We start from the raw sequence: 21884 nt of genomic DNA on the forward strand, positions 1-21884 counted from the left end.
TGGGGTGCAGGGCATTGTGACCAGGCTGGAACACCAGCTCCAGGGGTTCGTTGTGCCTTTTACTTTGAGGGGCAGGAGGTGAGTGGCCCTGAATCTCTGGGTCAGCCCTGGATTCTGGTCTCAGTTGATTTCTGGGATCATTTCCAGTGTCCCAACCAGACATGAAGGCAAAATGGAAGGTATTCTAGGGCCTCTTGAGCATTGCAGGTCAGCCCCCCTTCACCTCAGCTGGTCCCCTGTGTAGCCCTGGTGATGCCAATGAACAGAAGAGGGCAGACAGACCAAGAGCTGCTGTACAAGGTCTTTTCTTTGTTGTCATGGTTGGTTTGGTACATCTTAGCATCTGCGTCATACAAAGGGGGGAGCAACAGCCATGGCTTTTGGTCAGGTTCAGGGGGCATGAGAGGGTGCCCCTCCCCTCCCCCCAGGCACTGACACATTTAAAGAAAGCAGAGCAACAAGGACACAGCACAGATGTGGGAAAGGGATTCCCCCGCGAGAGCAGGATGGTCGTCCTCACCTGGGTCTCACTAGGGCCCCCACCCTGGGGCCAGCACAAGCACCTCCTGGTCTCTCCCTAGTGAAGACTGGGTAGCAGGAGCAGGGAAGAGAGTAGGGGATGGGTCAGGGAAGGCAAGTCTTCAGGCCTGGGAGGCACACTTCCCCTGAGCCATCTGACCCCCAGCTGCCTTTCCAGTTAAGGGCTTGTAGGACCCTAGGATGGAGCAGTTGGGTGGTGGGGTGGGCAACCCTGCCAGCTAGGTGCTGGGGGCTCTTGGGGTTGGGGTTCTGCCCACTTTACTCTAGCCATAGCCTGTGGGGTAGCTTCTTTACCCACCTGTCCTACCTGAGATGGGTGCTGAAATACTTCATTCTGTTCACTGTCTCTCCCCTTCTCTCTGTCTCTCTCTCCCCACCTCCCCCCGCTGTCTCCTTCTGTCTTTCTCTCTCTCTCTCTCTCTCTCACACACACACACCCTACTGAAGAGGGTCTCTGGACTTCCTGCTTGCCTTTGGAGAAGACCCCACACAGTTTTGCCAGTAAGGACACCTTCCAGGAGCTGAGAATGTCCATGTGTGGAAGTCCTGGCTCACTGCCAGCACCCAGCATGGGAGAAGCCTTCTCCCTCCTCTCTGATGGTGTGAGCTTCCAGGCATGCACATCTGGCAGTGGCCTTCCTTGGCAACCACGCATGCCCACATCAGGTGTGCCCACTCCCTTGCATCTCACTGTTTTTGCCATATCTAAATGATTGCTCCTTATTTCCCTAGCTGGAGAATGTCTCCCTGATATGTTGTATGTGTGTGCTGAATTCTGGGACCACTCCCTCCCCATCCTAGCCTCCTAAGTGTATCATATGCACGTTGCCCCATTTATGTGAGATAAACTCATCCCCCTCCCATCTAGTGGGCCACACACACCTCCTACCCCAAGTACATCATGTGACCATCCCTTCCCTGCTAGAGGACATATTTACATACATATTTTGTTTCCCCTCTCCCTCTACCTGAGTGTGTTGCACACAACATCTTCACTGGTCACACCTTAGCTTCTTTCCACAGTCAGGTCTATATCAGTAATGACAGTCATCATGTCTCCCTGGACCTGACTATGATCACCTGGCAGTGGTTAGAGGAAGGCATGCCCAATGCTGAAATTGTCCCTTGCTCCCACCTCCAGGAAGACCTCTAGTCCTGCTTCTCAGGAGTAGGCCTGAGGAGTCTGGAGGAATCTAGGCTGTGCACCAGACTAATCCAGCCAGTCTGGAGGGTGCTGTCCTATGGGAAAATCCCTGAGCCTGCTCTGGGGATGCAGGGGGGCTGTGGAGGCCACCAGGGACATCCTCTGAGGGCCTGGGGTCCCTCAGGTCCACCGGGGATATCTTGCACAGTTGAGTTCCCCTGCTCTTCTGAAGCTTCCAGAGCCTCGGTCTCCACTGCCCATCTGGCACCCGTTGTTCCCTGGCACTACCTGTGAGATCTATGTGCCCCTGTCAAGGGGCAGACTTTTTTGAATACTGGGGATCCACATCTGTGCCTGGGTGGGGCTCACACACAGGGTCTGGGAAAGCCTGGGGCCCCTGGACTGGGCCCTGCCTGTCTCTGTCCCTGGACCCCGGGGCTCTAGAGAATGACCATCCTGCCCAGGAAAAGAGACACAGACAAGCAGACAATAGGGGTGCGAGGTGGCTCCCCATCACAGACACAGGCACAGACACAGGGGCACAGGGGAGGGGGCGGGGGAGAAGGGCAAATCCAGGGAGCTGGAGCTGCTGGAGCCCTGCTCCCTAGAAAAGGGACAGACCAGGGGATTTTTCTGGTTCCCTAAACATATGGATTGTTTTGTCTCGTCTTTAAAGTATTGCAGTCTAACTGATATGGCTTTAACTATTGGAAACGGACAGAGAGGACACATGTCTCTCTCTGAAATAAAAGCATAAATCCACTAAAATGGAAAACCTGCAGAATGCAAACTGGGGTCCATGGGGCAGGAGCTTCCGGGGCAGGCAAGTCGCCCCCTCCCTGGGCCCTGCTTTGGGGGTAGGCCCTGGTAGGGGCCCAGAATGGCTTCTCGGGGCACTGCCAGGTCAGTCCCAGTGGACTTCTGAGGACCTCAGGCAGGAACCCCCTAAGGGTGGGAGGACTCTAGGCCAAGGACAAGGTCTCCTGTTGGATGTGGCCACCTATGACCAATGGTTTTAGGGCCAAGACGGGGGTGGGGGGGCATCTTACCTAGGTTCTTTCTCCCCAAGCACACATTCTGCACACAACTACCTATTCAGAGCCACACACATACACACAATAGTCTCAGCACATCTGACGTTCTCTCAAACACATACTTCTACAAAATCTAACACATATCCATCTCTCCAGACGTGCATGCCATTTTGAAAACACATGCAGACACAAACTAACACATGCAAATTCTACGACACATACAAGATGGCCAGAGAACAGATATGACACAATCTCAATTCATACACAGCCCATCAAACAAGCACACATACATAAGGCTGCCTACCGTACACGATCTCTATCTAACACAGGGATGCAATTAGCACACACACACAATCTCAAGACATACCCACACTCTAACAACACACCTATATGTACAATCTTTGGACACACAATGCTGATGCAGTCTTTGCCATACGCACTCATGCATGCATGAACACACATTTTCCTGTCTCATTTGCTCCACCCCCTCCCCTAACAGTTCTTACACACCTGCCTGAGCAGGAGGTCTTGACAGTTTGGGGTGGGGTGGTGTGGAACAAAGGCCATTTTCACACATCCAGAGGAGAGTTTGTTCTTGGCCAATCAGATGAATGAACATATGCCTTCTGTCAAGTTGGAACTGGCTTCTCCCCAAAGCTTTGGGGCTTTGGCCACTTAGGGTCCTCCTGGGGACCATGGGGCCCTGGAGGCACATGGACAGGATGGGGTGGGGAAGAGGGGTGGATAGGAATGGGGGCAGCTTGGCTGTACCAGTGGTGGGGTCCCATGGCATGGGCCATCGCTGCCCAATGGCTCCAAGTATTTTCTGGGGGTCTGGGCAGCCCCTTGGCTGGGCAAACGGGCCTAGCCTGGCAGTGGGGGCCCAGGACCCAAGTGGAATAGGGGGAAACAAGGGGCTGTTTACCCTGGGGCCTCCCTACAGATGAGTTAAAGTCCAAAGAGGATCCATTTGGAGGGACTGAATTGGCAGGGGCTATGCCTCCTCAGGTGGGGGTTGGGAGAGGAGTGTTCCTGGGGTGGGTATCATCTCAGGGGGAGGGAAGAAGGAGAGCCCCAGCCTCCTGCCCAGACCTAGGCCTGGCCAGAATACAGCGGGGCCTCTCAGGCAGGGTCCTCACAGGGCAGGCTTACCCTGACTCCCTTCCTCAGGGCCAGGCCACTCAATGCCCCTGCCCTGACCTAGAGGCCCACTGTGAGTCAGAGGCCAAAGGCCGGCATGCTGGGCAGGGCTGGAATGTGTCATTACTTTGGCTGGCTGGGGACGGTGGTCCTCCTGGCAGTGGGGTGCATGAAGGAATGTATGGGGATTACCACACTAGCATAGACCTCAGGCTTCTGGAGGGGGCCCTCAGTGTCTCTGGCACTGGGTTCAATGCCCCCTACAGGGGGGAAGCTGCCTTCCCTTTTTCAAGCAATGTGGAAGTGAGGTGGGGGCTGGATACCTTGGGATGAAGGGTATGTGAGGGAATACTGAGAGGGAGGAGTCCCTGGCCAGGGAAGGGGGGCAGAGGTCAATTGAGGTTTTCCCCTTCAGAACTGAGACTTAACTGAATAAAAAGAAAAGAAAGAACAAAACAAAACAAAACAAAAAAAAGTAACAGGTGGAGTGGGAACAGAGCAGGAGGGCCGATTACTTCTTGAACATGTCCTGCAGTGGCCCCGGGAGGTATTTGAGCACCGTGTCCAGGATGCTCTCCTCTTCTTCCTCCTCTTCGTCCCCGCAGCCTGCAGGGATAGCCTTCTTGGGTCGGGTCAGGCTCCCCTCGCAGGGCTGCTCCAGGGCTGCCTTCTCCTCGGCCTCCTTCTCTTCCTTCTTCTTCAGCCCGTACTGGGGAGGAGGAGGGCAGACATGAGCATGAATGGGACAAAGAGAGAGCTGGGTGGGTCTCAAGATCATGGAGGCTCAGCTGGGGCCTCTCATGGAAACTCCCCAAGCCTCAGTCCTCTCATCTATAAAATGGGGATAAGGATGCCTTCCTTATAGGATTGTGCCTGTCTTAACAGGTGCTCCATAAAAGAAAGTCAGTGCATGGGGTTTACTTTAAAATTAATGCCTGCTTGTAATAACTTCTCCACTCTTTTGAAATCCCCCAAGATTTGACATCTGAAAGTCCTCCTATATGTTTGGATGATGAAACTTGATTTGAGCTAATGGGATGCCTTGATTTTTTTTTCCCCCAGTGGTGAGACTAGACATGCACTGAACTGTTTGGCATAGGTAGCCCAGCAGACCCATTGAGAATGACTTGTAACAGTAACAGGTGCTCAAGGCACCTGTTACTGTACTTCCCTAAAATTCCCAAATTCTGGATGGTAAACATTTGGTCTCAGCGTCTTGGGTACAAGATTGTGGACCGTAGCAGCAAACATTAGGGAGCACTTCTCATGTGCATTATCTTATTTAATCCCCATAACGCTCCTTCCAGTGAGGTTTTCCTGTGATACTCCTTTTACCCTGTGAGGAGAGTGGCGCTCAGAGAAAGCGAGGTCTAAGGTGAGAGCAGGGATTCAGGGAAGCCTGTGGCCGGGCTCTGAGGGGGACGGGCTTGACCTTGGTGCCTTCTACTCTGCGGGCGGTGGGAGGTGCCAACCTTGTCTCGGATTTGCTGCCGGACCTTCTCACGCTCAGCCTCCATGCGCGCATGCTTGGCCTTACGCTCCTCCTCCTGCTGCCGCAGAGCCTCCTGTCGCTCCTCCTCCTTCTTCTGAGCGTCTGGGTCCTTCTCCTCCTCTCCCCCCAGCATCTTCCCCATATCCTTGGTGGCCCCTACGGTGGATGGTTTGGGGAGGGAGAAGGTGGGGTCAGGGTGGGGGGACAGGGCTGGGGATAGAGGAGGGCCTTGGTTCTCTGCGTATCCCTCCCATCTGGTTTGGGACCTGGTTCGGGAGTGAGGAGTGCTGGGCTCGGGCCTCACCTCCAAGGGCCTGCTTCATGACAAAGTCCATGACTCCAGCTCCAGTTAGCGTGCCCTAGTGCGCAGCCGAGTTTGCATGCAGTGCTCCTGGCAAGGCCTGGTTCAGGGAGATGTGTCAACCTGCAAAAGAGGAGTCGGGGATCAAACGGGAGAGGCCTCTGCACAGACAGATGGCAGCCTCACCCTGGTTCAAGCCCTAGGCTCCATCAGCTGAGGCCAAGACCCAATGCCCTGCCACCCTTGGAAAGGAGATGGAAAGGGGCTATTTCCTGAGTACTTGCTGCATGCCAGGCACATGTATGTGGTCACCTATCTTCGGATTCCGATTTTAAAACCTTCATCTTGACCGAATTGCTTTTATTTGGTTGAAGCCAGGAGTGCTAGAAAGAAGCTGGATTTTGGAGTCAGGCAGAGGTGGGTTCTCATGCCACCCTCATTCTTTATTTGCCATGTGACATTCAGGCCTCAGTTTCCTCATCTGTATGATAGAATGGCAGTGACTCTTTTGCCAGGGCTACTGTGGAGACTGGAGAAAATTTCAGCCTGGACCACTGGATCAATCCCTAGGTGGAATAAGCATGTTTAGGGCCCTGGCAGATCAGAGGCTGGCTAAGAAAAAGAATGGTCAGCTTGGATGAACATATCTAGACATCTGAAATTAGACAAATGGAGAAATAAGTTACTTTTATTGAAACAAACATGTAAGTTTTCATGTTTTATAGCTTAATACTTATTTTAATTTTGAATACCACATGGGGGGTTGGAGACATAATAATCTTCTTGAGGCATAGGGCCTTTAAAGTACCAAGCACGGGCCTTGTAAGCACTCAGCTTATGTTAGCCCTCCCCTTCTCTCTAAATTATCGACTTTCAGTTTTTATTATGTTTTTGTTGTTATTTTATTTTGGCCTCAGAAGGTTTTCTCCAAATAAAATCTTAATGGGAATCTCAATATGCAAGATACATAAAAGTAGAACTATTCCATCCGATGTTAGTGGGGAGGGGTAGAGAGCTTAGAGCTTCCCTCCACCTTTGACCTCTTTCTACCTTGTTCCCCCCCACATCCTGGAGAATTTGAACCCTGATGTTGTAACTCTCTGAGATTTCCTTTTGATTTTCACCGTTAAGTTTCACTGTTTGTTGGGGTTTTTTTTTTTTCATAGACAAAGCCACCACAAATCCGCTTTTGGGTGTTGATGGGAACATCCGTGAGCTATCCAAATTGTGATGTAGTGGCCTCGGGCCAGGCCTCCTCCCCAAGGCCAGTCAGCCTACACAGCCTTGGGGTCCTTATAATTTGCTGGGAGGAAAAAGGGAAATGGTGGCAGAGACGCAGGGTGGTATCACAACCAGGTTGAGTTCAAGGTCACTGGCTGTTTGTTGATGGATTTTCCTCATTTCTTACAAAATGAGAAAACATATCAGCAGACTGAGATCTTTCCATCAAATGGGGCCCGAGAGTTTATTTGAGGACTTCTACATGATCATACCACCTGACAGGTTGTTTGGAGGACAGCAAATCATGATGGAGTAGAAAAACAGTGCCAGGGGCTTTAGCGTCAGACATACCTGGTCCGCAGTCCAGGCTCAATACTCCCTGGCTGTGACCCCCTGAGAATGCAGTGTGCTTCCTGCCAGTGAGAAGAGGATTAAGTCTGCCCTTGTACTGACTTTTGAAGAAGAGGAGATACTGGTCAGGTGCCTTGTGTGTAGCCCTTACCAGTTAATGTTGGCAGTGGCTGACTGCATATTTTTAAGGACATGCAAAAAAGGAGCAGGATTTCCAGGAAATGCAAGAGAACCCACCCTGGCCCAAAATTCTGAGTTTTGAAGGCAGCTCAGCTCAGTCAATTAAGATGTTTTCACTCAATTCAAAAACATTGCAAAGAGTCTGCATTTCTAAGAACAGGAAAGGAACAATTTAATAATCAAATGATTTCAGGAACTATTGGGTTCCTCCTCTGTGTTTACATGCAGCTCAAGGAATAGGCAGGTGGCGGTGGAGGACGCAGGACTCCAATTTGAGATGTCTCAAATGGGTCCACAAGGCACCTGGGCTTTAGGTCCAGCCTCATCCTTAACTTGCTGCTCTGGCAAGTCTCTCTCCTGGACCAGATGATTTTCTGGGCCCTCTTTCCAGTGGTTCTGTTGGAGTAGTTCTACAGCATTTGAACTGCTGGCCACCCCACTGTATCCTCAAATCATGTTCCTGTCTTGGTTCTGTGACTCAGTTCTTTCCCCTCCCTCATCTCCTTCTGCACTCTTCTCTCCTACTAATCCCTCTCCCCCCCACCCCTCAGTTTTGCTGCCTCCTCTTTTTTTCTTTTCCTTTCTTCAGTAAGTGTGTTCCCTAGGACTCTGACTTTAGCCCCTGCCTCTTTTTCCTCTGTAATGCTTCCCTAGGGGAACTCATCTTTACTTGGGCTTTAATGATACCTAGACATCTTCCGTGGGCTCTCAGACCACTATATTCATTTATCCAACAAGTTTTAATTGAGCACCTACTATGTACCAGGCAGTGTGTTAGGCACTGGAGGTATAATAGTGAAAAGGACAGACAACACCCTGCCCTCATGCAGATTACATTCTGGAGTGTGTGTGGTGTGAGTATGTATGTGTGTGTGCATAGGGAAATAGGCAATAAATGAGTCAAGAAATACACTTGCCTTCCTCTTGAACACCTCCCTCTGGATATCCCATGGCACCATTCAAGTCAACATGCCATTTCTCTATCACCACACCATCTGCTTCTCTGGACTCTATGCTTCTAAGTATTTATTCAGTAAACATTGATTACCATTGATTACCCTTCCTTGCCCCCCCCCCACATATGCAAAGTACATCTACTCAGTTGTGGACTGAGTCTTCTGGATACTTACATACTTGTCCTTCTAGGCCCCCCCCCCCCCCCCCCCCCCCCGCCGTTGAAGCCTGCTGGGATTTTTTAGCAGCTTCTTGGGTTCACCCTAGAGTCCTGCTGCCCACTTCCAGTGAGGCTCTCTCAGCATTCAAGTAATTTCTTGTTCATCTGGTTGAGGCTCCTCTAGCCAATTTCTCAAGGCTCAATGTCCTCCTACCCCATTCCTTTCAGCAGGTGACTTTCCTCCCACTTCATGTGGTGCATTGGAAGGCTTGTGGGCTTTGGGTCAGGCATACCTGACTCCGATCCTGAATCTGCTACTCTTTAGCTCTATGATGGTGAATAATCGACTTAACCTCTCTTCCTTATAAGTGAGGATTACAATACCACTTTGAAAATTTAGAAACAATGGATGCAATGTGTTTGGCACATGAGGGGGGCTCAGTAAATGGTGACTGCTATCATTATCAAAATGATTGATGCCAGCTCCTGCAACCTTCCTTCCTAGCTTCTGAAGACAAGGGCTCCCTCCTTCCCCCTGAAGTTAATCTGTCTGCCTGAGCTGCAAATCTTCTCTCCTTACACCTCCTCCTTGAATCTTTCATGCTCCTTCTTCCTCACATCCTCAGTCTCTTCTCTATAGGTCTCTTATCCCCTCTCTTCTCCAGTTCCCGCTCTGAACCACCTTTCCCTTAATCTCTGCCCTCTTCCATTGTGATGAAGGGGTCTCCACTTGGAGCCTCCACTCTTTCACCTCTGGGTCAGCTGCAGCTCTGTGAGATCAGAGATCTGCTGCCTCTGTACTGCCACCGAAATTGCCCTGGTCAGAATCACCAGAGGCCTCCCAGATTCCAGACCCTGGAGTGTTTTCACAGCTCTCCAGCTCTCCCATCCCTCTGTAGCATTAGATGTTGATGATGGACCCCTATTCTCTCCCCATCTCTCTGTTTTTCAGCCGTCTTCTTGAATCTCCTGAATTCTATGACAGAGCACTCCTGTGATCTTCAGCTTGCTTCTCAGACAAGTCTTCTCTCTCTCCTTTGCTGACTTCTTTCCTTTAAAATGTAAATGTTCCCCCAATCTCTCTCCCTCTTCCCCCTTCTGCTGTCCCTCCTCCCCCCACTGTCTGCCTTGGGAATCTCACCAACCCTATTGATTTATGCCTTTCTTTATTCACAGACACTCCCCTGCACCTGCACATTTAATTCTCTGCTGGATATCGTCACATGGATAATCTCAGATTCAATCTGTCCAAAGATCAGTCTCACCCTTGCTTTCCTCACCCAATCATCTTTTCTTCTAGCGTGTTTTTTCCAGTTGCCTCAGCTGAAAATTCTGGAGTCAGGGACTTCATTCACTCACTCACTCACTCACTCACTCACTCAATCACTCAATCACACTACCGATATTCTTTGAGTATCTATTCTGCCAAACACTGTTCTCAATGCTGGGCTGTGGCAGGGAAGAAGGGAGTCAGTTTGCTCTCACAGCATTCAGTTTGGGGGAGGAAGACACTGGACAAAAGACCACACAAGGAATTGGTGAGTTAAAATTGAGATGGGGTGCTAAGAGAGAAGTCCAGTGACTGTAGCTTCATGGTACATCCTGCATCCACACCCTCTTATCCTAAGGCTGCTAATGTCTTGGTTCAGGGCCTCAAGGTTCTGAATTTGTGCATAACCTCTAAGTCTGTCCCTCCCTCAGTTCTCATCCATCCTCCACATGGCTGTTCAATTAATTGTCCAGAAGGGCAGATCTGCTCTTCAAAAACACCCTGCAATGGCTCCCCACGGCCTTGTTAAACTTACCATAGTCCTTGTGCTGACCTTCAAGTCCTGCAGAATCTGGCACCTGCCTACCTTGCCATTAGTTTCCCATCCCTTGCATGTGGCTCTGCTTCAGCTATACTCCAACACATATTCTATTTGAAAACCACCGGGCATTTGTTCATGCTCTTTTTACAGCCCGGGAGCCTCTTAACGTTATCTCTGCCGGTTCAAATCCTAGCTTCACAACTTACTAAGTGACCTTGAGCAAGTGACTTAATATTTTCTCATCTGTAAAATGGAGACGGTAATGCCTATGCCTAAGGCATGTTGTGAACATTAAATGAGATAATGCAAATAAAGTGCTCAGCGTAGTGTTTGGCACATAGTAGGTGCTCCGTATGTATTAGCTATCATCATCATCATCATCATCATCGTCATCATCCTTAGCAGTAGCAATATTAATTTTCAAAGATCCCTCTCAAGTCACTCCCTCTATGAAATATCCTGCATCTCCTGGGTGAGACGTGACGGTGTCTTCCTCTTCAGAGACCTATGGTACTTTCTAGGGCAGCCTTGCCTGCCTCCAGCTCATGTGCTCTGCCCAGCTGTGTGTCTTTCCCTTCCTGATCACTCTGAGTTCTTTTCAGGGCAGGACCTATATCTTGTTTATTTCCCTTATCCCAGAGTCCATAACATCTCCTGGTTCATGGTAGAACCTTCCTGACATACTTGCTGGGTTGAATTTAGTGTATATCAGCGAGTATGTGATTGTACGCATTCAGAGTATGATCCTGTGTGTTTAACTCTGAACTTAGGCATCATGTGAGTCTGCGTGAGCGTGTGTGCAGGCGTGTGTGTAGATATTTTGCCATATGCCTGTAGGAGTGCTGAGGTCGGGCAGGTTGCATGCAGTTGAGGATTTTGGCCAGACCACCAGGAGGCGCTCCTCAGTGGTTCTCTGGGAGACCGTGGTGTATCCCTGCGCGGGAAGGGTGGTGGTGGTGGTGGTGGCGGTGGTGGTGGTGGTTGTGGTGGTGGTTGTGGGGTGTGGTGGTGGTGGTGCGGCGCTGGGGGAGGGGAGACAAAAACAGGGAGAAAGAGGGATGCTGCTGCAGCACGTTTCCGTGCCTTTAGCGCATCCAAGACCTAGGACATATCTTCAGCTTTCCTTCTCGGACTTCCTCCAGCATGTCCCAGCCCGAAGGCAGCGGAGGTATCTCCTCTGGCTTGGCCTCCTGAGCCCCAAGCGGTTTTGGGACTGGCCCACCACCCCCATCCGACAAGCAGATTCGGGCACCTGCAGTGTTTGTCCTTGTGGCTGTTTTTCTGTTCTTATGGCTTAAGTCCGGGCAGTATTCACCGCTACTCAATCCAACACTCATTTGCTTTTCACAGGGGACCCTAATGCTAATGGCGATGGCTGAGACAGGGGATGTCCCTTCATCCCCCACCCCACCCCCGCTCTACGCCCCTGGAAGGGAGAAGCACTGGGGGAGGGGAATGGGGCAGTGGAGGATGGGAGGGGGTAAGGGAACCCGCTCCCTCAGAAAAGCGGAATTGGCGGGGGCTTCGCGGTCCCCCCGCAGAAGAGGATAAGAATCCAGGCGCCCCTCTCCCGGTCCCCTGCGGAGGCCAGCACAGCCAGCAGCTCTGCCATGGAGCTCCTCGTTGGCCACTGAGAGCGCCCCTCCCCCAACACACAAAGCTCCAACCCCAAGACCCAGCCAGGTATCAAACTTTGATGGGGGAGGGGGCAGAATGGGGCCCGCGAGGGTCTTAGATGGGACAGTAACTAATGACCCCAAGTAGAGAACGTGCGCTGGCCAAACCTCGGCTGCTCCTCCTCCGAGGACAAATAGTCCCCTTGGCCTCTCACCTCCAATCCACGTTTTAGGCTTTCCTCTCCTCCCCCTTCGGCCTGTCCGCCCCCCTCCCGGCGCCCTCTGACTCACTCCCGGAGCCTTAAGCCCCTCCGGGGCGGCTCCCTCCTCCTGGGGCAAGAGGGCTCCGGAGGCTTCCAGGTTAACAACAGCCTGAAGTAGCTTGTATCGACGTACCCCATCCCCAACCCCGTGAGCTCGAAGTTCTCTAGGTTCAGACTTGAGTCTCCCGCGCCCTCGGGGCGGTCCTGCCTCCCGGGAGCCAGGCTGTCCCGGGCTTCTGTTCTGCCCGGAGGTCTCCGGGTCCCGGGCCCACCGCGCCCTCCCAGTCGGCGCCGGCTTCACCCCTTCCCGCCGCGGCTCGCGTCGCCTCGCGGGGAGCTGTCCTTTCAGCACCGCAGCGAGCGCGCCCGGGAGGGTCCCAGCTGCTGCCGCGCAGCCGCCCTTTCCGGCGCCCGGCCGGCCTTGGGGAGCTGTCCCCCCAAAGCCGCACCCCCAGCCTCCCAGGTTGCCCCGCAGCCTCACAGCGAGAGCCGGGACCCTGCCGCCCACAGCCCGGCTCCGCCCTCCCGGCCCGGGGTCAGCACCGACCTGGCGGCCCACGAAACCGTCCGAGCCGCTGCAGGGCGCCGGGCGTACTCAGCGAGGCGGTTCCTTCTGCTCTTCCAGCTCCCGCCGCCGCCTCGTGCAACTCCACCGGGCGAGCTGGGGCCGCGGCGGCTGCCGGAGGCGCCCTCCAATCACGCCCCTCAGCCTGGTCCTGACGTGCTACCGCTCCCCTTCCAGATGGGAAATTCAAATCTCTCTCTCTCCCTCCCTCCCTCCCTCCCTCCCTCCCTCCCTCCCTCCCTCCCTCCCTCCCTCTCTCTTTCTCTCCCTCCCTCTCTCACCCTCGCTCTCTCTCTCTCCCTCTTCCTCTGCCTATCCCTCTCCTCCCCCTTCTTTTGCTCTCCCCCTTGTCTCCTCCCTCTCTCCTCTCTCTTCCTCCTCCCCCTTCCTCTCCCTTTCCCATTCTTCCTCCTTCTCCCCTCTTTTCTCTCTCCAGTCCCTTTCCTCCACCTTTTGCTGTCCTCTCCCCCCAAGACGCCCCCAACCTCCCCTACAGCCACTTGTCCTGGCCGGAGCTTTTAAGACCACAAGCTTATTGCCTCAATGCACTGAGGGTGGAGGGTTCTTTAAAGCAAACTCAAAAATCACCTGCTCAGGAAAGCCCTCCTGATTCCTCCAGGAAGAATTGGTCACGCTCTTCTCAGGGTTTCTGTCACGCCTAGTCACACACCCCTGTTTCAGAGGCTCTTGTTCCTGTTTGCTTGTCTTTTGCCTGTGAGCTCCTACAGGTCACCATCACATCATCTTTACAGCCCCTCAGCATCATGTCCTGGCACAAGAGTGCTGAAGAAACACCAATGGATCATGTGGGTAAGGCCCCAACAAGAAGTAAGGAATCCTTCATGTGGACCCAGAGGAAGAAGACTGCTGCAAAATACGGTATAAAATTCCCTTGCCAATCCCTTGTAGATCTGATATCCTGTGAGTAATAAGGAATCCTTTAGCAAACTTTATTCTAGAAGGCTAATTCTTTCTATGCCCAGGGAAGAAAAGGGACCTTCAAGAGGCAGGGCAACATCTACGCCGCCACCCCCACCCCCACCCCAGGACTTTCCTTCTCCTCTCGCACTCATTTCTCATTTTATTACTCTCTCCTATTGAGCCTCTTCATTCTGCCTGCCATCTTTTGGCTCTAAAATGCTTCCTTTAATCCAGACCAATGTGTAAGAAAATGGCTTAGGAGAGGAGGGACCTTGCATCAGGCCTTTGAAAGATTTGCAGGAATTTATGCATCAATCAGAGGTTATGTCAGAGTGGAGATGACTTCTGCTTCTGTAAGGGGATGGCTTCCTTCCAAGGAGGGAGTAGCAAGAGCTGCAGAGGGACAGGATTGAGAGAGGAAGGATGTATGATTTTGTTCCAAAAGGAGGGGACTGTTCCTTTGCACAAGTTCACAGCAGAGAGCTTAAAGCAAGGGGCCTCCACAGGTCAGAGGCTACTGATGGAACCATCCTCCTCACCTGTAGAGTCATCTTCTGTTCTCCCCTTATAGGCTATGGGGCTTGGTATAGCGAAGGCCCTTCATTTATGGCTGAGTTCTGTTTAACAATGTGTTGGGCCATCAGCATGCTCATTTAAAATTTTTCTTACCTTTCCTGAGGCAGACACTAATAGAGGAAGGGTAGAGGGGAGGCTGTTTGATTAGAGTGATTTAGACTTGCCACTAATACCTGAGGGGAGTTCTGGGTAGGGAGATAGACACCATGTCATTTCAAGACTCACAGTCCTCCTCCTCTCTCTCCTTCTCCTTCCTTTCTCCCTGTGCTTCTAGAACAGAAGCTCAGTGAATGGGACCTGGCTGGCAGCACTCTAGTTACAACTGGGGTTTTTCCACAATGGGCATTTTCTTTAACATGAACATCCACCAAGCTGGGCTAAAAATCCAACTTGGCCTTCAGAAGAATACTGAGGTCAGTTCTGGACACCATACTTTAAGATGGATTTAATAAGCTTGTGTGTGTTTAGGAGAGAAAGAGTGGGTTAGATGGTGGGTGTCTGGAAATCAGACCAAATGAAGGAGAGATGAAGGATTTAAGGGTGTTTCACTTGGAGGAGAAAATGCTGCAGTGGCAAGACTTGCTCAGTTTGTAATTCCAGCACTTAGCATGGTGCCTGACAAAGTTGGTGCTAAGGAAATGCTTATTGGATGAATGAATGACCACTGTGAGGAAGAAAGAGTACTATTGTTTTTACCAGCCCTGAAGACAGAATTAGGGCAATGGGGGAAAGGTAAAGGGAGGCAGACAGAAGCTCTACGAGGAAGAATCTTTTATCATTTGGAGCTGTCCAGCTATAGCACGGACTGCCTCATATTAGGTAGTGAGTTCCCCATTCCCTGGAAAATGACAGTTGGGTGGCAGGTGACAGCTAATGTCCCCTTTGAACTCAAGCTTCTGTGAGTCTATAAAAAACTGTATGAGCTGACATGAATCATGTATAGCTATAGAAAATCTTACTGGTGAATAAAAGGACAGCTCAGTCAAGCCTAATTGGCTTCGTCTCGTTGAATGATTAGGGATAAATCAGGGCACTGTGGCTACTGATGCTTTCTGTTGAAGAAAGATGGTGGAGAGCTGAGTACTGCTCCCTGACTGCTCTTGCCAGCCTAGACATGGTTCCTAAATACTGTCCATGTAGAAAAATCACTAAATATTTTAGCCATTTCCTAATGATTATAATACCACTAATCATACAACCATCAGGCCCCCATTATGTGTCAGATGCTCAGTTTGGTGCTCTGCACAAATTACATTCTCTCCTTTAGTTCACACAAACCTCTATTTCCAAGATGGGATAGTTGATCCCCTGAGAGATACAGTGAGTCTTTGGCATGGCCAAGATTCCAGCCCAGGCCTGCCTGCCACCTAGCTCTGGGGTCCTTTCACCCCCCTGGGCTGCTTTCTCATCTGACACATCCCACAGCCTATGGAAATGTAACTTTTGCTCTGCAGATTTTCTTTACATTGACATTTATCATCTTCCCTGTTCTCTAGTTTCTCACTTAAAAAAAAAAAAAAAAAAAACCTGCCTTGAATTCACACCCAGATTGGGGTCCTCATGTCATGTGGGTTGTCCGCATCTCCTTCATCTCTTGCATCTCTAATTCAGCCCGCTGTGAGCCCCCCTCCCCCAGCCAGCCGCAGCTCTGCCTAGCCCACTCTGTAGATAGTTTCTAAGAGTCACCTGGTAAAATATGGATGTAGCTCTGCTTAAGGTGTCTTACCCTAGCTCGTGCTGAATCTCCACTTCTATTTATAAGCCCTGTGGTCTGGGGCAGGGGGCCAGATTTGAACAGATTTTTAAAATAGTATGTACATGCTTTGAATGTTCACTAGGAAACCAATCAAGAGAGCTAATGTCAGTACTTTGTGTGAGGATCGAGGAACAGTGTGTGAAGAATGACAACTGTCACAGACCATAAATGCAGTGATCAGTGAGAATGGCGTTTGTCCAAAGGTCAGCCCATTTCTTTCCTGCAGTTGCCTCAGTCCAGAAGGCACTCTGGATGCAATGCGGGATATGAGGAAGAGCTTGCTGGCTGGGCTGACCTCAGCTGGGAGTTGAGCTGGTGGGTGCGGGGAAGCATCTGAATGCTCCAGACACTGACTCCACCACCTGCCATTCTAACTTGAGCCTGGAGGGGCAGAGTTGGTCTTGGTTTGAGGGGGTGGCCTGTGTGCCAGAGGCAGAAACAGAACCATGGGGGTGGTGCACAGGAAGGGCTCTAGGCCACCTCACTCAGCTAATGAGTGCCTCTCTTCTTGTCACTGATAATAGCTAGAGTGACATTGTCAGGATGTGAGGCCAGGGGCCCAGTCTGTCTCCTTCAACATGGAGTGGCAGTGTGAAGGTACACCCATTGGTGTGCAGTGGTGCATAAGTGTGTGTGCCCACCAGTGAGGGACCATGCAGGTGGCAGTAGGCAGCATCTATATGGAGGGACACAGGTGCTAGTAGGACAGGTGTAGGCCTGTCACCATGTGATTCTCAGTGTGTGGTGGTGTATCCCTCCTGATGTGGAGTGTCTCTGGTGTGAGTGTATCACAGCTGTAAAGCCAAGTGGGTTGTTGTCACAGTGGAATATGTTAATGGCATTGTATGATGGGTTGAGGGTAAGGCAAAGTCACCACCTACAGCTGTGCAGGTTCTGCAGTGTACAACCACAGATGGTACCATTTAGTGTGGCAGATGCAAAGGCTCTTGGGACATCACCATTTCTGTGTAATGGTGTATGTTTTAGTGTCACTGTCCAGGAGAGATGACACAGGTGATAGGGTGTTGCCATCAATATGAAATGATGCCATCATCACTGGTAAGGATAGAGGTGTAAGTGTGTCACAATGGACTAGCCTATGTGTCACTGTCATTGTTGGGACAGAAAGGGTGTGTATGTGTAGCCAAAAGTGTGTCATTATCACTGTGCAGGCATAAATGTGTCACTGAGTGTGACGGATTTCTCCCTTTCCCTTTCTCCCCCACCAGAGAGGCTCTTGGCAACCTCACCTGCTAGCTCCTGCCCCACCTGGGAAGCTGCATAAACCTTTGGATTCTCTATTATCCACTTCTGTTTCTTGAAAGGAGGGTTCCAGGCTCCCCATCTGAACCCTGACTCATTGGTGTTGCATAGAGTGCGTGTGTGTGTAAATCCCCTGAGGAGCCCCTTTCTATCCCAGAGCCCTACCCCTAACTCAGAGCCCCTCCCCAGCCCAGCATCCTCCTACCAGCTCCTCAGAGGTCCTCTGCCATCCTTCATCCCATCCTTCATCCCATCCCCACCCTCCCGGATCCAGGCACTTATTAGCACGTCAAAGCAGTCCTCTTTCAGCCCACGTGTTGTACCCTGGGATATCCCCACACAGTTACTCCCTCTCGTCTTGAGCTTCCCTGAAACCTTACATTTTCCTGCCTGCCACACCAGTCTGTAGTTCCCCTACCATCTGGTACAGGAGGATGTTTTGGTGTAAACCCTGGGACTTCTGCCTCCCGTCCTCCAATCTAAGTCCTTCCAGCTCTCCATCATGTGGTTGGACCACCCTTTCTATCAGGAATTCTTCCTGATGGCCCTATATGCTCATGTCAGTGCAGAGCCAGACAGTGCATCCCTCCAAGTCTCCTCATTTGTGTCCTAGCCCTGGACTTGCTCAGGCACAAAAGGTGAAACATCAGTGTGTTCCGTGTCCTCAAGAGGTTCCCCTTCCAGAATGTCCCTCCATCCTCGCGACATCCTTTCCCCCTCCTTCCTGTGAAGCTTATGCTCAGAAAGGCAATTTTTACACCTTAGAATCCTCTGCTTAGGCACACGGAAACAGAGTAACAGAGTTCCAGAATACTAGAATCACGAGCAAAGGCCTTTTTAGGATCACACTTAGAGTCACAGAATCTAGAATGACATCTAGAATGACAGGCTCTTGAAACACTGTATGTCCAAGAGTGGCCCACCCTTACTCTGAGCCACTGGGGGTGGGAGACTTGTTAAAAAAAAGATTTTGGGGCCACTTCCCATGTGGACCAAACCAAAATCTCTGAGATAGGATCCCAGGAATTTGCATCAGCATCAAGCCCCCAGGTGGTTTTGATATACCCACTAGTTGAAAAACCCTTGCCTTGGGCCACTAAAATCTGAGACTCAGATGATTCTGGGCTGTAGTGTTATAGTAAACAAAAATACTGGATCATGAAATCATAGAATATTTTAGGATGCACAAAAGCTTAGATCCAACTAATTACACACATTCTCTCCCAACTTTAGGGTCTTAGATCCTATGAATCTTAACACCTAGAATTGTGGAGTTGGAAGTGACCCTCAAGTGCGATTTTGTTCCTGTTCTAGGAGGAACTTTTCCTTTTCAGCCTCATCACTCCTTTTGGAATGGAAGGCTTTTTCCCCTGTCCCTTGTAGGACTGCCTCCACGGTGTCGCCTACATTTGTGAAGATAAATGTTCTTTCCATCTTGGTGCAAAGGCAGCTGGCAGAACCCCTGCATTTATGGAGCTAGTGAGCTGGAAATGACTTATGCTTTCCATTTAGGACCTGCACACCCTGGCCCACAGAACAGATCCTGCTCTTTGATAAAATGAATCGGAGGGGACATCATTGCTGTTTCATATTTGAGGCACATGGACTAAACAACAGAGGTTAATAAGCTCATGGAGCTTCTGGTCAAAAAAATGAAAGAGAGAGAGAACTCTGAGGGAGAGCAGAATGCTATTTTGGAGATTGATGGGCGTGTGTGTGTGTGTGTGTGTGTGTGTGTAGGGGAGTGGAGTGAAGGGAGGAGATGAAGCATGCATAAGAAAATCAGCAGTGAAAGCATAACTTTCTAGTCATCTAACCCAGTGTTCCTGAAAAGGGAAGGGCCTCTTTTTTTTTTTTTTTTTTTTTTTAGTGCCACACAGCTGGTTAAGGAAACTCCTAGCTCCGGTGTAAGTATTCCTTCTTAGTCACAACTCAGCATATAGCTCCACACTTCTTAGAACACATGCAGCGTCCCAAGCATTGCTGTAGGGATGTTATGGACGTCAGCCCTCAGCCCTCCATGGCAGGTATTGTTCACTCAGTCATTCGTTCAGCCACCATGTATGGAGGGCCTGTGCTATGCCAGGCACTCTCCGAGGCAGACAAAGACGTATAGGAAGTTTCAGAGTTTCTCTCCCCCTCTTTAGTCCACAGTGAGAGATGCATATACTCCATCGAGGGATAGCACACGGACCGATGCGCACACTCAAGATCCTTTCAGACTGGAGCCTCCGATTTGAAGCACTCAGAAGTAGGCGGGGGAGAGATGGCCACAAACAGTTGACGATAATACAACATGCTAAGTGCTGTCCTAGTGAAGAGGCAGCTCTGGGGAGCAGAATGAAATACACACAGCTTGCAAGCCAGATGGGACTGGAAGCCCAAAGCAGGGAAAGGACAGGGTGGCTGCCTCCAGGGCGGCCAAATCATCTCAGGCTCCAGCCACAAAGAGCCATGGGTTCAAGCTCAACAGCCCTCTGCCCTGCCCGCCCCCATCCCGGCCCTGCCACCAAGCCAGACGGTGTGAGATTTCTTGGAGACTCTGTTTCCACCTCAGTGAAAGTGAGGGGATAATCCCACCGTCCCAGGGCAATTGTGAGGCTCACATAAAGACACTGTTTTGGGAGACAGCTGTCGAGCCTCAGCAAGCTTGGATTCTCTTTCCTTCCAACACCTGTGCAAGGTGGGGGTCTCCTCTGGCATTTGGGGGGCAGTGCAACCATTAGACAAAAACCTCCCTTTTCTAGTCTTGGCCAGAGAACTTGGCCTCATGATTTCCTTGAGTTTGTTTAAGTTGGGACAAGAAAGAAGATAATTTGAAACTTAGAGGAAAATAGCAGAGATGTTTCTTCTACATCTCTGCCCCTTCTTCCCCTCCTGCACCGCACACAAGGGACCAGGATATTGTGTTCCCAAATGGGAACCACCTGGAGGAAGTCCAGAGGGGGCTTAGACATCAGGCCTAAGAATGAGGAATCTTCCACCCACAAATCTAAAAATGGCTGCTCTGTGCCACTCAGCCTCCAGTTGTTTCTTTCTGGGAAGAAAACAAAATAAAACCAAACCACCTTTTACTTGGCAAACAAACAAAGGGTTGGAGAGGTCTCAGGCAGAGGAAGACAGGGAAAAGCAGAAAGGGGAATGAAGAAATTTTCATCCCCCAAGCCTGTCACTGCAGTAGGTGATTCATAATCTTTATCTGATTTAATCCCCACACTGGCACTTCCATTACTTTAAATGTCATCACCTCCACTTCATATTCATATAGGGATATCCAGACTCAGAGAGGTTAAGCACCTTGTTCAGGATAACACAGCCAAGAAGTAGTGGCATCAGCATTTGAGCTTGGTGTGACTGTGCAGCTGGCCACGTTTCCAGAGGGAGATTAAATGGGTTTCTGGAAGCTGAGCCTGGGTCTGCAGCTTCGAGACAACTGGTCCCACAGTTTGGATGACTCTGCTAGGACACCTTGCCACACAGTGGTTCTTAATGCGACTGACTATTCTAGATCTGAAGGTAATCAAGAGTGTTGGGGCTGTAGCTCAGCCCTAAATTATGCCCAAAGGATTTATATAAGAAATCTCCTTCTGTGGTAGCCCTTTGCCCACCTCTGCTCAGTTTGGCACAGCCTAGCTCTTAGCACCAGCCGTGTAACCACTGCTCCTGCCTCTGCTCCTACCTTTAGGTTGACTTTCTAGTTGGCTTCCAGATCTATAGGAGAATCATAGCTTTCTAAAACATGGATCTGATTGTATCATTCATTCCCATGCTTAAAACACATGGTGGTCACAGCTTATTTTGCCACTCCTCCCTCATGTGGCATCAGCTTTGGAGGAGCAAACATGTATTTCCGTTTGAACCCCGGGGTGCATCACATGACCTGGACTGAGCCAATCAGCACAAAGGGTCTCCCTGATCCCCCAGATCAGTTCAGCAATAGGCACCAGACCCAAAATCAGATCACTCAGGGCCAAAGTGACTCAGTTCTGGGACTTTGCCTGAGCTGAGGGAAATGGACTCTCCTTTGAGGTCCACTGTGATGTGAACTGAGGTTCTCAGGAGCTACCACATGAAGCCTCAGAATGGGGACCAGCTTAGAGACAGCAGAGTCAAGAAAAGTAGAGTGGGGGACCCTTAGCCTGCTGACATCATTTACACCTTGGATCAAGCTGTGCCTGCAGCTCTCCTAAGTCTTGTTGTTTTTATGAGCCAATAACTACCTCTTCCCCCTTGTTCTTGTTAAAGCTATTTTGTTTTTGTTTTCTTTACATGCAACCAAAAGGATCTTGACTAGTTTTTTTTTATCTTTATCTTTCTTTCTATTATTTATTTGTTTATTTATTCATTCATTCATTCATTCATTCATTCGAGACAGAACGAGAGAGAGAGAGAGAGAGAGAGAGAGAATGAGGCAGACCCCATGCAGGGAGCCTGACATAGGACTCGATCCTGGGTCTCCAGGATCACGCCCTGGGTTGAAGGAGGCACTAAACCGCTGAGCCACCCGGGCTGCCCTCTTGACTAGTTTTGATACAAAAATACTTTGATGTTTTCTCATCTTCCCATTGCTTTCAAGAGAAAGTTTAAATCCTTCAA

At 50.5% G+C, this 21884-nt stretch overlaps 1 protein-coding gene across 4 annotated transcripts in view; it reads right to left on the reverse strand.

Moving 5' to 3' along the window:
• Positions 1 to 289: 289 nt before the first annotated feature.
• Positions 290 to 21884, reverse strand: part of CPLX2 (complexin 2) — an 84347-nt gene continuing 62752 nt past the window's right edge. For 3 of the 4 annotated variants that reach the window (XM_025434355.3, XM_025434351.3, XM_025434354.3), the window contains 3 exons: positions 5655 to 5774; positions 5331 to 5506; positions 290 to 4567 (listed from right to left, as the gene is read on the reverse strand). In XM_025434355.3, coding sequence (XP_025290140.1) covers positions 4370 to 4567; positions 5331 to 5506; positions 5655 to 5685 — 405 coding nt within the window. In that variant the 5' untranslated portion in view covers positions 5686 to 5774 and the 3' untranslated portion in view covers positions 290 to 4369. Of the gene's footprint in view, positions 4568 to 5330; positions 5507 to 5654; positions 5775 to 12754; positions 12977 to 21884 lie in introns of those variants that run through there. The other variant, XM_025434352.3, reaches the window with a different exon arrangement.

The sequence above is a fragment of the Canis lupus genome, chromosome 4 (assembly GCF_003254725.2).
Source record: "Canis lupus dingo isolate Sandy chromosome 4, ASM325472v2, whole genome shotgun sequence".
NCBI lineage: Eukaryota > Metazoa > Chordata > Mammalia > Carnivora > Canidae > Canis > Canis lupus.